This window comes from Gastrolobium bilobum, unplaced genomic scaffold (genome assembly GCF_033153095.1).
Source record: "Gastrolobium bilobum isolate Gb01-03AN ecotype WA unplaced genomic scaffold, APGP_CSIRO_Gbil_v1 utg2191, whole genome shotgun sequence".
Classification (NCBI taxonomy): domain Eukaryota; kingdom Viridiplantae; phylum Streptophyta; class Magnoliopsida; order Fabales; family Fabaceae; genus Gastrolobium; species Gastrolobium bilobum.
In genome coordinates, this window is record NW_026896526.1 from 128,653 (window position 1) to 146,778 (window position 18,126).

The 18,126-nt window shown below is 37.5% G+C and overlaps 1 protein-coding gene across 1 annotated transcript; it reads right to left on the reverse strand.

The window, feature by feature from the left end:
* Positions 1–2,638: 2,638 nt before the first annotated feature.
* LOC133300250 (putative pentatricopeptide repeat-containing protein At5g65820) lies at positions 2,639–5,241 on the reverse strand. The gene is made up of 3 exons (XM_061499766.1): positions 3,126–5,241; positions 3,000–3,036; positions 2,639–2,907 (listed from the first exon to the last, which is right to left on the reverse strand). The coding sequence occupies exon 1, from the start codon at positions 5,239–5,241 to the stop codon at positions 3,283–3,285; it is 1,959 nt and encodes a 652-aa protein (XP_061355750.1). The 3' UTR covers positions 2,639–2,907; positions 3,000–3,036; positions 3,126–3,282.
* Between the last annotated feature and the right edge of the window lie 12,885 nt (positions 5,242–18,126).

An 18,126-nucleotide genomic window follows, 5' to 3' on the forward strand; every position in this document is an offset into this window, starting at 1 on the left:
TTTATTTTTTTGAAACAATTTTTTTTATGAATTAGGTCAGGTCACCGGTTGAACTGATCGGGTCACCGATTTTTTCAAAAATCGGACTAGTCGTACCTGTTCTGTTGCTTGGTCAATCCAACATGAAAACTGAACCGATCATATGATCGGTTTACCAATTTTCGAGTTGACTCGGCCAAACCGATCCGATTTTTTCAACATTGGTTCAAACCCCACTAGTTGTTACATGTGAAATAATTCTATTAAATTATATAATAAATATATTAAATGGTGCATTTTAACCAACATCTAAATATAGGTAAGTGCTATATTTGTCATTCTCATGATAATGGTTCAACTCCCAAATGTTGATATGTGAAATATTTTTCCATTCACCGGGTTGATACTGGGTCAATGCAATATCAGATCCATTGCTTGAACCGCTCCAATTTTAATAACAATGCTTCATGATTTGGTTGTCGTAGTATTGGGTTACTAGTTTAAAAATGAAAGGAATAATTAGAGAAAACTGCTTAATTATTAAACAAATTTTGTAATATTAGATGCATGTTTTGCTATTTATTGAAAATTGTGTGTAAATTTTAATAGGACGCTGCTTTTTATAGAAGCGATATGGACGCAAAAATTAGGGATGTGCATAGGTCGAACCGAATCGGATTTTTTGAAAAACCAAACCGAATTGGTCTAAATGGTTCGGTTCGAAAGTGGTTCGGTTCGATTCAAAATTGGTTCGATTCGGAAGTGGTTTGGTTCGGTTTGGAACCGGTTCGGGTCGACCCTTTTTTGAAAAGAAGAAAAATTTAAAATTTAAAAAATAAAGTTATAAAAGTTAATTTGGTTTGGTTTGAAAATTGTTCGGCTCGGTTCGGAAACAGTTCGGTTCTTAAACCGGTTCTAAAAACCGCTTCTAAAAATTGGTTCGGTTCATGAACTGGTTCTTTAAAAACCGGTTACGTTCATGCTGATTTTAAAAAATCGATTATTTTAAGGGGCGGTTCGGTTCGGTTTATGGTTTGGTCCAATTTTTTGGTTATTTTGCACACCCCTAACAGAAATTGTGTGTAAATTTTAATATGACAAATGTTTTACGAAAGTGATTCTAAAGTGAAAATAGCTATTTTCAAGTCATATTCGCCCAACCCCAACCATATTTGCTTAGTGCTAATACTAAGCAATGAGTGCAAATAAGTGTTGTTAAAATAGGACAATTATAGACTTTTCAACTTATTTAACCATAAATCCAGCACTCAAACAATGATAATTTAATTATATAGCTAAATTGATGATCAAATTATTTTTGATCAGATAAAATTTATGATGCACCGACACTGACACGGGACACGACACGCAACACGCTAATTTTAAAAAATGTCATATTTCGACACGTTGAGACACGTTTTGATATTAAATAATATTTTTAATATATATAATATAATATATATTTAATACATATAATAGCCCATAATAAATCATATAATCAATCAAATATTCAAATTTTATAACATAAATTTAAACAAAAATAATTTTTTATACCTTGCTAATTTTTCATGTCAAATTTCATAACAGAAAAAAATTGATTTATAATTTTTTTATATTTAGTTAATAAAATAAAATTAAGATCTAAAAAAAAAAACATATCGGAGAGTGTCGAAAAAAATTGACTACGTTTCGAAAAAATGTGTCAAAACATTGACCGTGTGTCTGTGTCCGACACGCATTTTTTAAAACAAATCGTGTGTCCGTGCTTCGGTGGTTAAAATTAGTAAAAACTTAATTAAACCAACCTATTTATCAAGTTATATTTCATAAACATTTTTATATATTTCATAGTATTTAATATAAATTATTTTACATCGTTCAATTAAATTAGTCAGACTAAATAATTAAACTGATTGAACCAAACAGAAAGTCTCACCTAGTCATTATCTGAAATGATTTGTAACAACATTGATGCAAATTGATAGGAAGGAATAATATGAGGACATAAGTTTAGATGATTCACACGTTTGTTGTGATGCCAATATATGACAATTACCTTGCCCACATGTTCACGACCCCGAAATCCAAATTCAACCATAAAGGGCAAGTACTATCTTGATGCCATATTTAAGCAACAATTGCAATCATGTTTCCATGTACAACATTTGGAACCGAAGATGCTATAAAATTGAGGAGGTACCATTGATAACAAGGCTTTTGTAGGAATAAGTTAAAATCAATCAATTCTCTATCATTTTCAGTTTGTATGTCCCAAAAAAATTTCTATATCACTCATAACATCTGGCCAAAATTTCTCTTAACTTTTCATTATAAGTTTTTCGGAAAACAAAATGAGTTAATCCAATAAGGAAATAATTATATCACTGCTGATGCAATGGCTTGAAACAGTCTTCGTAACACCTTTGTGACCATTGTGATACCTCGGACGAAAATTTATTAATTTATTCAAAACTGTTAACAAATTTTAAAATAAACCTTTATTAGACAGCCAAGGTACAAATTTTTTAATAAGAAAATAACAAAAAGATCTGTTGACAAAATATTTATCATGAAGGAAATCTACAAAGAATCACAACATTTAATTCTTTCTTGCTTATATTTTAATCAAGACTTTTGTAAATTTCCAATTTTCCTTTGATCTCTCTCTCTCTCTCTCTCTCGGACATAAACTTGGAGTAGGTGGTAAATAAAATCAATGGTGAAAAGTAGTAGTTATACCACAGCAGAGAACAAGCTTGACTATGTCTTGGATCCCTGTCAAGCTTGACAATTTACCTTGCTTTTCATTGTTTAGTCTAATATGTAGTTGTCTCATCCAATAGGTAGCCAGGCATATCTCATAGCTGCAGATTACAGAGGAGCATTCTTGCACAAAATTTTGTCATTCTTCAGTAGATATGCACGAAACTGCAAATGAAATTATAGTCCTGAAGACCTAACCTTTTCATCCTTAGAAAAATGAAAAATTCGTGCTAACAATAATAAACTAATTCCATTACCTGAGTCCCTTGGATTAGTTTCAAAGAGGGCTTCAATCTGAAATAGAAAAACATATTTTTGAATTCTAACCTAAAATGATTAGAAACTACCAAAGTAAGAACTATTTTGCTCAGTTAAGTTGATACCTCAAAGAAAGAAGCAGCTTCTCTAATGTCTTCCAATTATGTCTCCTTGAGTCAAAAATTAATTACCATCCAATTAAATTGCTTGACCAAATTCTGGCCAGAAACCAGACTCCTCCAGGAAATCTAGAGATTGTATGTCAAGTTTCACTGATGCAAATTATAATGTATTGGATTTCCGGCCTCCACCCCAACGGTGTTGTCTGGCCCTCCTTTTCCTCCCATCCTTTTTCTCCATAGCCTTTTCTTTCAAGTCCCTTTCCCCTCTCCGTTTATACATCTTGAAAGTGATCTTCCTATCAGCAGCCATTTTCCTTACCTTCTCTGTGATCTCTGCTGCAAATTCCCTGTTATACAATTTCCTCAAACCACGCATAAGCTTTGCAAAAGTATCTGGCTGTGGCATTAAATCATTATCCATCATGTCTATACAGAATGAACAAGCCTCCTTCACATGTCCTTTTGAAAAGAGTGCATGAATCCAGATTGTCCACGCACTCACATTCAGCTCACAACCTTTAGAAGTTGTGATACAATTCCAAGTATCTTTGGCCATTTCAAGCTTCTCAGCTCTTAAAAGAGAATTCATCAACTCCTTCAAGGTGCCATATTGAGGAGTGGCAAAAAGCCCCCTCCCAACCATCTGTTTGAAATGCTCACAAGCTTCAACTAGACAACCTTGCTCAAGAAACCCATTAATCATGATGACAAAGGTGTCAATGTCTGGATTAAGTCCACTTGCTTCCATTTCATTCCAAAGCCGAACACCTTCCTTAACCTCTCCCAACTTGCAAGCCAACCTAATGACTGTATTATAGATGTTAAGATTGGGAGTGCAACCAACCTTCTGCATCTCATTCACTAGTTCCATACACTCTTCCAGTTCTTCCTTCTTTTCATGGGCCATCATGATATACTGATAAGTCAGCTGATTTGGGGAATGGCCTTGCTGTATCATCTGATCCAAAAGCTCATAACCCTTTTTTATTTTTCCCCACTTGCAAAACCCACTTATCAAAGTGGTATAAGTTACAGTATCCACCTCACAACCATTTCTCTCCATCTCAACAAATATCCGCATTGCCTCCTCCATTTTTTCATGTTTACAAAGTGACTGGATCAAGATTGTGTACGAGGTTGCATTTGGTTCACAACCTATCCTTCTCATCTCTTTCAAAAGGTCATAAGCATCCCCCATTTTCCCAGCTAGAGCATACCCACTAAGTAAATTGTTATAAACCACAATATCTGGTTCAATGCCTACATCCTTCATCTGAACCAACACGTGTTTCGCTTCCATAAGCTTCCCTTCTCTACACCAACCATACAACAGCGAAGTAAAATGCTTGACAGTCGGTGGAAACCGAAATCTCATGTCCTCAAAAAGTGAAGCTGCTTCCTTAATGCTACCATTCTTGCACAATGCATCCAACAAACACCCAAAAACATATTCATCTGGCTCGCACCCATACTTAGGCATTTCATCCAACACTTCAATAGCCTTCTGAACCATCCTTGCAGAAGCAAACCTCCTCATCAAAATAACAAACACTTGTGGTGAAATTAACTGAGGATTCTCTTGCCTCATTTCTTCAATGAGTGCCCAAACAGCACCGAATTGCCGCATTTTCCCCAAAACCTTAATTATAGCTTTGTACACTTCCTGACTATGCCGATAATTCGATTGCTTAGAAGCCCAAGCAAAGAATCTATATGCCAAATTCCCAGCATCACCACAACGATTTAACACACGCTCAGTTAATCCAGGCCTCATAACAACCCCAGATTCTTTCAAAGCAAGCTCTAATTTAGGAACCCTTGAATGGAATTTTCTCAATATTCTATAAATCTTTTCCACATCAGAAGTAAACTCATCATAGCTTTGGTCGTTTATGTGTTTAACTGGACTAGATTCAAGGCGAATGAGACCAAACTGGCTTGTTAAGCCACTTTTTATGGTGCTACTATCAAATTTAGAGGATTTTTCGTTTGTTGGAGAAGGTAAAGAGGTTTCAGAAGAACTTACCTCAAAGCTAGTAGAGAAGAGCTGAGATACAATATTTTCGTGTCCAATAATTACCAATGGTTTTCTCAAAATCCTTGCTTTTGAGAACAGCATTGTTTTTGCCAAAAATCTCTGCATGTTGTTTTGAAGTTTCTGTCTTTTCTGTATGCTCAAATTCAAAATCTGCTATCAGTAAAACCCTTTATTTTACTGCATTTTCCTGCAACCCCAGGAACAGTAAGTTGAAGCTGACCTTCTTTATCAAATAAGGATAGTTGGGGGGATCTTGATTTTGGATGCGAGATGGGAGAAATGAAGAACCTGGGTATGAACGAAAACGGCGAGAGTATATAAGATAAAACTCAAGCTAGGGAAGAGGGATAAATCGAGAAAGTCTAATGAGAACGGAGGACGACGCTGCTGCCAAGAACGGATGAGAACCAATTACCAAATTTCAATGTTTTAATTTTAGGGTTTTACTCCTGGATTATAATTGCGTCATTTAAATTTTATCTAGCGATTTAAGAATAGGGAACGGATCCACTTACTACCAAAAAAGTTTACTTCTCTTACAACTAGTTTAATCATTCGTCAATCTAACGATTATAATTTATTGAGAATTAATAATTAATTGATAAATATGACCCAATAAATATTATTAATTTTTCAATAAATTATAACCGTTAGATTGACGGAAATCAAGCAAAAAAAATTAAAATATTACTATTTTAATAAATAATTACGAATACATAGTTGTTTCGAAATTATATACGGATCTATTGCACTCATTCACGTCCAAATTAGGTGTGATTATTCATGCCCAAATTAGGCGTGAATCATCTGGTGTTAACACATGGCAAAAAGAGTCAACTTACGAACCGTAAAGCTTTGAAAAGCCATAACTTTTGACTCGGGTATCCGAATAAGGTAATTCTTTATTTGATTCCACATAACTTTTCGAGATCTACCCAATGACATCTAGTTTAATATATTTTATCTCTCACAAACACAATTTAAATTTGCAATAATTGTATTATATTTTATTAAACAGCTATGTATTACCAAAATAGTAATTGCAATAATTTAAACAGCTATGTATTCGTAATTATTTATTAAAATAGTAATATTTTAATTTTTTTGCTATTATATAGTGTATTACCAAAAAAATTTAAAAAATTATTATTAATAAGAAAAATTATATAATTAAATAAATATTCTAAACACTTGGTAGAATATTATATAAATTTGTATATATTTTAATAATTAGATAAATAACCTTGTACACTATTTTTTTTCAAACACTTGGTAGAAATATATATTTTAATATGACATTAAGTATCCTTATTTATAGATGAGTTAATCTACTTTGGTGTCATATTTATAGTGTCATTATTGCAAATTTGAATTGTGTTTGTGAGAGATCTCAAAAAGTTATGTGAAATCAAAAAAAAAATTACCTCATTCGGATACCCGACTCAAAAATTATGGCCTTATAAAGTTTTACGGTTAAACTATTAATTTTTTGTGCCACGTGTCAACACCAGACAAGTCACGCCTAATTTAGGCGTGAATGCCCTGGGAGTCACGCCTAACTTAGGCGTGAATAGTCACGCCTAATTTGAGCGTGAATGAATGCAATAGATTCGTATATAGGTTCAAAACAACAACTTATTGGTAATTATTTATTAAAATAGTAATATTTTAATTTTTTTACCAGAAATCAACAATTATATTTATGGAAAAAAAAAGTTGGTAATTTTAGAGTATATAAATTTTGTGTTATTTTATATTCTAATCATTGATTTTCGTTAATCAACGGTTATAATTTATTGGCTCAAACTTATTAATTAATTAGTAATTCGTAATAAATTATAACTGTTGAATGACAGAAATCAACGGTTAGAATTTAACATGACACAAAATTATATCATTTATAAAAATAAATTTTTTTCCTTTATTTATAATTAAAAATATTAATAGTAATATCACTATTTTGTATGAAATAATTATATAAATTCTGATGTCCTGTGATAATTATATATTCGTAGTAGTTTAGGAAATTACTTAACTTATTATATTTTATATTGCTATTGGGTTTTAAATTTTGGCTGCAACGTAATTATAACTACATTAACTTTATTTTCTTGTATATTTAATAATCTTAGCATAATTACAACTACAGTTTAAAGTTATAATTATTGCACATCTATTCTCTAAAATAATTCACTTCGTTTATAACTTCATAGTTTTTACAATTTTGAGTAAATACTATTTTTGGTCCTCAGCAAATTTCACGATATCCGCTTTAGTCCCTAGCAAATAAAAAGGTTGGCTACTTATGTTTATCATTGATGTGGGTTTAGTCTAAGGTCATACAACTTCAAGGGTTATGAGTTTGGGCCATTAAGGCCATTACTTGGAGTGGTTCAACCCATTAAGTTTTGGGCCTTTAGATTATTTAATCATGCTTAACTTGGGCTATTTACATATGACTATCATTAATTCATTTGGTCCACACAAGACTCATTAATAAATGTGGCTACATAATTTAGGGTTATTACAAGTATCCCCTTCCGCGTATTTGATCTATTAGATCAACTGAATGATGCTTGTGTATATTCAAAGATAGATCTTCGGTCCGGATACCATCAGATTCGGGTGAAGCCGGAGGATGTCCCGAAGACCGCGTTTCGTTCGAGATACGGTCACTATGAGTATTTGGTGATTCTTTTTGGACTCACAAATGCACCCGCAGTGTTCATGGATTACATGAACAGGATTTTCCAGCTGTACCTGGACCAGTTTGTGATCGTCTTCATTGACGACATATTGATTTACTCCAAGACGGAGGAAGATCATGATGAGCACTTGAAGATTGTGTTGCAAGTACTGAAGGAGAAAAGGCTTCATGATAAGCCTTCCAAATGTGAGTTTTGGCTCAAGTCCGTGAAGTTTCTTGGGTATCTCATTTCTGCAGAAGGAGTTGCAGTGGATCCGAACAAGATTGAGTCCGTTCTTGATTGGGAGAGGCCCAAGATGGTAACTGAAGTGAGGAGTTTTCTGGGTTTGGCAAGTTACTACCGGAGGTTCATCCAGGGATTCTCCATGTTGGTTCTGCCAATGACTCGCCTTACCCGGAAGGAGACTCCATTTGTGTGGACTCACGAGTGTGAGGAATGTTTTCAGGACTTAAAGAAGAGACTGACTACCGCACCTGTGTTGGTTCTTCCTGATCCTGCTGAGGAAGTCGAGCTTTACACCGACGCCTCCGGAAAGGGGCTCGGATGTGTGTTGATGCAGTTGGGCAAAGTGATTGCCTATGCTTCGAGGCAGTAGAAGCCTCATGAGGAGAACTACCCGACTCATGATTTGGAGTTGGCTGCTATTGTGTTTGCTTTCAAGATTTGGAGGCATCATCTTTATGGCATGAAGTTTGTTGTGTTCAGTGATCACAAAAGCTTGAAGTACTTGTTTGATCAGAAAGAGTTGAACATGAGACAGAGAAGATGGATGGAGTATCTGAAGGACTACGACTTTGAGTTAAAGTACCATCCTGGCAAGGCCAATGTGGTAGCTGATGCTTTGAGTCGGAAATCTGTGAGTCTATCCAGTTTGACCATGGGTGATTTTGACATCATTGAGCAGTTTCGAGATCTGATGGTGACTTCCTTGTTTGGGGGTGCACTTCTCGAAATGGAAACCGTACAATGGAGAACGAGCTCATGGAAAAGATCAAAGAGGCGCAAGTGCAGAGAGAGTGCCTAGATTATGTGAAGAACCAGGACGGAGTGTCTTGGAATGAGGATGGAATGTTGACCTTTCAGAAGAGGATTGTGGTTCCTCGACGTCCGTTGACTGTTGAGGTGATGACAGAGGCTCATAAGGGCCAGTTTACTGTCCACCCTGGTGCTACAAAGATGTATCAGGACTTGAAAAGGAACTATTGGTGGCCAGGCATGAAGAAGGACATTGCTGTTTTTGTGTCCAAGTGCTTGATTTGCCAGAAGGTGAAGATAGAACACCAGAAGCTGTCTGGTAAGCTTCAACCTCTTGAGATTCCGAAATGGAAATGGGATAGCATTTCCATGGACTTCGTGGTGGGATTGCCGAAGACTCAAGCTGGTTATGACTCTATCTGGGTCATTGTGGACAGATTGACCAAGTCTGCCCACTTTCTTCCGGTGAAGGTGAGCTTCACTACTGAGCAATTGGCCAGACTATATGTTCGCGAGATTGTGAGACTTCACGGGGTGCCTGAGAGTATCATTAGTGATAGGGACCCAAAGTTCACATCTCGGTTCTGGGAGGCGCTGCAGGAGGCTTTTGGTACGCAGTTGAGACTGAGTACATCTTATCACCCTCAGACTGACGGACAGACTGAGCGGACCATCCAGACATTGGAGGACATGCTGAGGGCTTGCACTTTGGAGCAGGGTTCAGCATGGGATAGGTACCTGCCATTGGTTGAATTTTCATACAACAACAGTTTCCATGCTAGCCTGGGCATGGCACCCTACAAGGCGTTGTATGGTAGGAGGTGTCGGACTCCTACCTGCTGGTCTGAGGTTGGAGATAAGGAGTTTTTTGGTTTGGACTTTGTCCAAGATACCACCCTGCAGATAAAGTTGATCAGGGAAAAATTAAAGCAGGCGCAGAATCGCCAGAACAGTTACTACGATGTGCGGCATCGCCCACTGGAGTTCAGTGAGGGTGAGCACGTGTTTGTGAGACTTTCACCTGTCACCGGTGTTGGTCGGGCACTTGGAGTGAGGAAGCTGAGCCCGCGGTTCATTGGGCCATATGAGATACTTGGTAGAGTAGGACCTGTTTTCCCACCGGCTTGCCTTGCCTCGGAACTTGGCCAACATCCACGACGTGTTTCACGTGTCTCAGCTTCGCAAGTATGTAGCGGATCCTTCGCTCGTGGTGCAACCGGATGATGTGGAGGTTCGAGAGAACCTAAAGACTCCTGTCGGACCACTCAAGATTCTCGACCGAGGCGAGAAGCAGCTGAGGAGCAAGATCATTCTGATGTCAAAGTGCAGTGGACCGGAAGAACTCCTGAGGAGTGCACTTGGGAGCGAGATGACGAGCTTCTCCGGCAGTATCCTGACTTCCGAGACAGGTATGTTTCTGATTTTGAGGACAAAATCCTTAAAAAAAGGTAGGGTGAATGTAAGAACCCGCACCGTTAATTAAGGAAAATAATTAATTAAATTATGTGAAATTAGGAAATAATTCCATAATTGACCCTAATAATTATTATGAGGCTTAGATAATTATAGTAAGTGAGTAATAATGCTAAAAGTCGCTTTTCGGACGAAAAGCGCAGATACCGGTTCTGTTACTCGGTATAATTGAGTACCGATGTAGTATCCCGGAAAATTATAAAAAGTGTGTATATGTCACTAGAATAATATATAGGACTTGTAAAACAAGTTTCAAGTCAAAATAATGAGAACTGGTGCCAGAACTGATACTGGCTATGGAAAAGCACGTACCGGAAAGGTACTGCGAAAAATAAAATAAAAATATGAAAAATCTTAGAAAAATGAGTAGGTTCAAAATCCTAAGTTTGAGATTAAAATCCTAAGCGTAGCAATTAACGCTAATACAGTGCGATTAAAGCTTAATGGACCTATATATACTATTGCACAAAACCATGGGCCATAATACTAAGGCTACGTGAGGCACTTTGGCTGCTGATCAGCCTCCCATCTTTGTCACCTTCATCTTCTCTAAGAAACCTCCAAAGTGACCACCTTTCTCCATCATTTCTTCATTAAAGCACCATGGTTGGGTGTGGTTGAGACTTGTGTGGGGGGAGAGGCTAGTGTTCTGACTTTAGGTTCTGTTTTGTGCGGTGTGGAGGGTCTGAGTTTTCTTTGTTTGAGTGTTGGGAGCCATTTCCTTGGTTGTGGGAGCTCCAAGGAGTGATCTTTGGTACAAAGGACCCATCTTTGTGTGCCATTTTTGTGCACCTTGGGAAGTCAGACTTGAGAAGCTGTTGGTGAGCTCCAAAAGCACCTTCTTGCTCTATTTTGAGCTTGGGTAAGTATTGGCAACCTTGATCATGAGTTTTAAGGCTTAAAAATGTAACCTAGATGCATGTAATGAGTTAAAGTTGATAACTTAAGGTTGGGTAATGCTAAACACACCTAGAAATGCATGTTTAAGCTTTTGTAAACGGTAAAAGTTGGACCTTTGGGAAGCATATCTCGCGAAATGCAGAACTGCATTCTGTCGCGAAATATCCGGATATGGATATCCGGATATCATATCCGGATATTGGCAGAGAGATATCCGGAAATTGATATCCGGATATGCCCCCGACAAATATCCGGATATTCTGGGTTTTCGAAGAACAGTAGCTGCACTGTTCATACAGAATGATGTTTGAGGTTTTTGGACCCTAGACTGGTTAAGTTGAGCTTCTGTATTGATTAGTTAAGTCAGAATCTAAGTGATTAAGGGCTTGTGGCTTTGTGAGAAGCCTTAAAGACATGAAATGTAAATAAAAGACGTTGTCCTTGTGTCTTATACTTGTTGAGTATGATTTTGATATGATTGTTGGTCCCAAACAGATTGTGATTCTGCTGTGTTTGGGTTTTGAGATTGGTTGGACTCTTGGCTTGGATTGTTAGCTTGCAAGGTAAGCTTTCGTGTCCTCGGTTTAGCCATTGTTGGTTCCACCATGTCCCATGGGGGGATGGTTTATATGCATGATTTTGTTTTCATGTATTGTTTTGATAAATGCTATTGAGCTATTATATGCGAGTGCCTTTATGATATGCATGTGGTGTTCCACCTATACGGTAAGCCTGAGTATGTGGAGACATACAAGATGGTGAGGCTGTGGGTGAGGTGCAAGCAGTGTTCCTTGTACTTATTGTGGAATTGTAGACGTACGTCCTGCATTTCTCTGGCCAGTAGAATAGTTAAAACACACATGGCATGAATATCTGCTGCACTGCATAGTTTTGGAACTTATACTGTTAAATGCTTTTGAACTTATATTGCACGTGTAAGTGAGCTTCGGGTGGAAGATCCTTGAGGACCCCTTGTCTTACTGAGATTTCTTTTTAGATATCTCACCCCACGTTTGGGGCACATATTTCAGGTTCAGGTAATACGGGGGTTGAGACCTCCAGCGGCAGGAGGCCGGAGGTTAGCTGATTATTTGTTGTTATGCTGCTTATGTTTGATGCTGGATATTTACTGTTGCCTTTTATGCTTTTAGTTTCATGACGTTATTGTTGAGACTGCTGTGGGGCTTGTGCCTTATTTGGTGAGCATGAGGATTGTCCATGCCACTTTCACTTGATTTTATGCTTAGTTATTTCTAGTTGTATTTAATAATGTATCAGGATATTGTCCGGACTACGTGTTGTAGATCCGTGACTTAGACACTCACATCTATGTTATGAGGTATTTCAGTTAGCTTTCTTTTGCAATTTACATGCAGACGATGTTTTATGAAATGAATTAAGTATTCAACTTGGCCAATGATAATGACGTCATATGATAACAAACCAGATATATACGGGGTGTTACAGAAGCCGTCTACGTGTGAATTTTGGTTATGTGAGGTGCAATTTCTGGGTCATGTTATTTCTGCTAGGGTTGTTGCGGTGGATCCAAACAAAATTGATGCTGTAATTGACTGGGAACGACCGAAGACGGTGATTGAGATCCGGAGCTTTCTTGGTCTTGTTGGGTATTATCGTGGATTTATAGAGGGGTTTTCCACAAAGGTTCTCTTGTTGACCCGATTGACACGAAAGGATACTCCTTTTTTGTGGACCCAGGAATGTGAGAAATGTTTTCTGGCTCTTAAAGAGAAATTAACTATGTCTCCTTTGTTGACCCTCCCCGATCCGGAAGGTGAGTTTGAATTATATTGTGATGCTTCCAAGAAAGGTTTGGGGTGTGTGTTAATGCAAGAGAGGAGAGTGGTTGCTTATACTTCTAGGCAGTTGAAGCCTTATGAGGAAAATTATTCGACGCATGACTTGGAGCTTGCTGCTATTGTGTTTGCCTTAAAAATCTGGAGGCATTTTCTGTATGGGATGAAATTTGCTGTGTTCAGTGATCACAAAAGTTTGAAATATTTGTTTGATCAGAAAGAGTTGAATATGAGACAACGGAGATAGGTGGAATTCTTAAAGGATTATGATTTTGAGTTGAAATACCATCCGGGTAAAGCTAATGTGGTGGCTGATGCCTTGAGTAGGAAGTCTGTTAGTGTGTCCCAGCTGATGTTGTGGGACAATGAAGTGATTGAACAATTCTGTGATTTGAAATCGACGGATGTCTTTGTAGGCAGGATGGATGAATTCGAGTGTTTACGGGTTGAAAATGAATTACATGAGAAAATTAAAGAAACGCAGATACGGAACAACAATATCAAGTATTTGAAAGGGCAGAGTGGGATATCTTTGAATGAGCAGGGGTTATTAATGTATCAGGGCAGGATTGTTGTGCCCAAGGATTTAGCAGGAGAGGTAATGGTTGAGGCCCATAAGGGTCACTATGCTGTCCACCCAGGTGCCACAAAAATGTATCAAGATCTGAAAACTAAGTTCCGGTGGCCTGGGATGAAGAAGGATGTTGCTGAATATGTATCAAGGTGCTTAATTTGTCAGAAAGTAAAAATAGGACATCAGAAACCTGCTGGTTTACTGCAGCCATTGGATATACCAGAGTGGAAATAGGAGAGCATCTCTATGGATTTCGTTGTTGGTTTGCCTCGGACTCAGGCTGGTCACGATTCAATTTGGGTTATAGTGGACAGGCTTACAAAGTCTGCACATTTTCTGCCAGTGCGAGTGGATTTCTCTACGGAGAAATTAACAAAGTTACATGTGAAGGAGATTGTAAGGCTCCACGGGATATCGGTTAGCATTGTTAGTGATCGGAACCCGAAATTTACTTCTCGTTTTTGGGGAGCCTTGCAGCAGGCTTTTGGCACTCAGCTCAGGCTGAGCACTGCGTATCATCCGCAGATTGATGGTCAGACTGAGAGGACCATACAGACACTTGAGGATATGCTAAAAGCTTGCATATTGGAGCAGGGCACTGCTTGGGATAGGTACTTGTCATTGGTGGAATTTTCTTATAATAACAGTTTTCATTCCAGTCTGGGCATGACACCGTATGAGGCATTGTATGGACGGAGATGTTGTACTCCTACTTGTTGGACTGAGGTAGGTGATAAAGAGAAATTTGGGCCGGATTTTGTGCAAGAAACTACAGCACAGATTGAAATGATCAGAGAAAAACTTAAACAGGCACAGAATCGGCAGAAAAGTTATTATGATAATAGACATAGACCGTTGGAATTTGAAGAAGGTGATCATGTATTTGTACGGTTATCTCCAGTTACGGGTGTTGGCCGTGCATTGGGTGTGAGGAAGCTGAGTCCTCGTTTCATTGGGCCGTATCAGATAATGAAAAGAGTAGGATTAGTGGCCTATCAGCTTGCCTTGCCCCCACAATTGTCGAATTTGCACGATGTTTTCCATGTATCGCAGCTACGGCGTTATATTCCGGATGAATCACATGTGGTGATTCCGGATGATATTGAGATTCGGGAGAATTTAAAGACTCCTATAGGCGCTATTGAGGTCCTCGATTGCAGCGAAAAGAGGCTGAGAAGTAAAATTATTCCATGCTAAAGATTCAATGGGAATGACGTACACCTGAAGAGGCTACTTGGGAACGGGAGGATGAGATTCTCCGGCTGTATCATGAGTTAGCGGACATGTATGATTTAATTTTGCGAACAAAATTTCAAAAAGGAAGGGTGAATATAACACCTCGCATTTCTAAATTATATATTAATGTATTAAACATGGATTAAAGGGAAAGATGAGTGAAAATCCTGAAAATTAGGTCAAAATGCAAAGGAAGGGTAAAATGGTAATTAGCCAAACACACAACACTAGAAAGGTAAAATTGAGTAGAAAGTCTCAAATGATAAAAATAACCCTAGAATTGGATTCAGAACGAAAAATTGTGTGGATAGGCAAGTTTCAGAAAATTCAGTGAATAGTGTTTTACCGGGGTAAAAATACTGCGGTACAGTTGCACCGTAAAACGTGCCGATTGGATTTTGAGCTCTAGGTTTTGAATACAAGTTATAGATGGTGTATAGGACTAGGAAATATGATTTCGGATAAAAATTGACGGAAATTAGTAAGTTTGGGGAAGCGTGCCTATGGCGCACGTAACAGCTTAAAACTGCATTTTTTCGAACGACCGGAAAACTCAGGATTCATCTGATCAAGGGTAATTAAAGGACAATGGTTAATGTTAAAAATTAGAGTTTCTAAATAGGTTATGAATTTATGGACGTTTAGTGGAATCGGAGGGAAATTCGAATTAGTTTGAAATCGCGTGAGGTGGTGGTGGGACCCACCCCACTTAAATCACTTAAGCCACATGGCAAACCACTATTCATGTTCATCTTCCCCTCCCTTTCTCTCTCTAAAAACCGAGCCCTCACCCCCTCCATGGCCAAAACACTTCAAGTTTTCTTTCTCTCCTAACTTAGTTATCCAAGCACCAAATCAAGTGATTTTTGTCTTGAAATTTTATATCTTCTCCTTGAATATTTTATATCTTCTCCTTCATTTAAAATTTTCTCGAATGGCAAAAGTCTATTTCAGTCACCTATAAAATTTTTCTCAAATAGCAAAGGTCCATTTTGGTCGCCTATAAAGATTTCTAGAATGGCAAAGGTCCATTTCGGTCATCTTTGAAGATTTCCCGAATGGCAAAAGTCCATTTCGGTCCCCTATAAAATTTTTCCCGAATGTAAAGGTCCATTTCAGTCTCCTATGAAGATTTCTCGAATAGCAAAGGTCCATTTTGATCACCTATGAAGATTTCTCGAATGGCAAAGGTTAATTTCGGTCGACTACAAAGATTTTGGTGGCCAACGTCCTATCTAGGCATGTATTTATTATTTTTAAATGCTATTATATTAGTTATGACAGTTTAATGATCTACAAATAATTATCTGATCATGACTTTATTCCCGTCAGATATCGCTTCTTTCCGGTCTACGCCACCAACAATATTTATTGCTGAAGAAGGGAATACATATTTATTACCAAAATCTCTATCTTTCCTCTCTTGGAGCACATTATTAGCGACTTTATCAGGACATCATTTTTTCATGGTCGGCATATCATTTACTATATGAAGATCCAGACATGACTTTTATTTCAATCACCATTTTTCTTACTATTTAAAGATCAGGATATCATTTCATTCTAATCAGCATATCATCTGATGATCATGACTTCTATTCCGGTCAATATATTTCCTGTTGGGCCATTATTTGCTCTAGAAGCTTATATCTTCAATCCTGGTTTGAATCATTCAGAAGTATTCCTTATTATTTTTCTATCTTACGTGGGCAACCCTACTATATAAGACAAAATGTCACAAAGCAAAAAAGAACTTCTTCATGATGCTTTGATAAATTAATACTAAATGCTTGGCCCCACCTAAAAGCAATATTCAAAAGAATCATCTCTCCAATACAAGCTTATTCAAGCGCTGACCGACTAGAACATTGACATAGTTGCAAGTCAAAAATAGAAGATTCTCTTGGAGAAAGTTTTGTTGATATGAAAACTATACTTGAAGGCTGCAAAATAAACAAGATATGCAGGCCGATGTATTACCGATCGGTTAGATCATTCAAGATTTAGAAGGGCTTTCCCTCCAACAAGCTTACTCAAATGCCAATTGGTCAAAATATCAATACAATTACAAATAGAAGATTCTCTTGAAGCACTCAGTATTTGATGGTTAGAAAACTATACTTGAAGATAGTAAAGTAAATAAAATCTTGAAAGCCAGCATAAAGGCTTATTACCGTTTAGATGAGTCATTGTATCCTACTTTCAACACTACGCACTATGGATAGGCCGCCTTAAATTCCCTTACACCTTGGCACCCTGACTTCGCAGGCTACCAAGTTGGGGGGCTTTTATTTTGGTTGGCTCCTACATAGGCTCAACAGGTCAAGCCCAATAAGATAGTCCACTTCTAGAATATTCTAGAAGGGCACCCCATACCCCTACACTGGCAGCATTGTCTTGTCCAGCGACAAGACTTGTTTCATAGGGAACAACTCTCCTCTATATATACCCTATTCCCCTGTTGAAAAGGGAGATCTTATCTTCTCATTATTCATCTTATGAGTTGCTACTACCATAGCCATGGACACGACCCCTTATTCTACATATAGCACCTGGGAAGCTCCTATGGAGCCATGGTTCCTACCTTGTTTACTAAAAGCACCCGTATATCAACATACTATATCCTCCATGGGATACATCTATGAACATTAGACTGTTCAAATACAATCATAGCAATATTTGCGTGACATTTCATCTCACCCCCTCCATTACACAAATCATCTAAATAGAAAACATGTAAAATGGGTTGAAATGATATTGATGAAAACTCATGATTTTAATTCACATGTAAAGTCGCCTTCACTTCCTCACATTTTCGAATACCTTTGTAAATGGAAGAGGTTTAGATTTTTTTTTTATTAAAACTAAAGAGGGAAAGAGTTACGGAGAGATGAACGAAAGGATGAAGGTGTTTTTCTCAAACCTAGAAAGAAAGGGAATAGAAAAAAGATGAGACTGAAGAAAGAGATAAAAAAATCAAGATTTCTTGAGCTAAAATTGATCTTACAATTCTAGAAGAGGTTGTAAAAAGTAGCGGTGGCAAAGGTTGTTGACGGGCCGAGTTCATGTCGTGTTATGGTCTAATCAACGGTTGAAACCATTCAACTCAAGTACAACATGTATTCATTTACGGGCCAAAAATTCAAACCGTACACGACCCACCACTAGTCGCGGGTCACACGGGTTGACACACAAAAATAAAATTTATTTTTTAAAAAATTTAAAATTGAGAAAAAAAATCGAATAAATTATAGACGGATTGACACATGACCCACAACCGGTT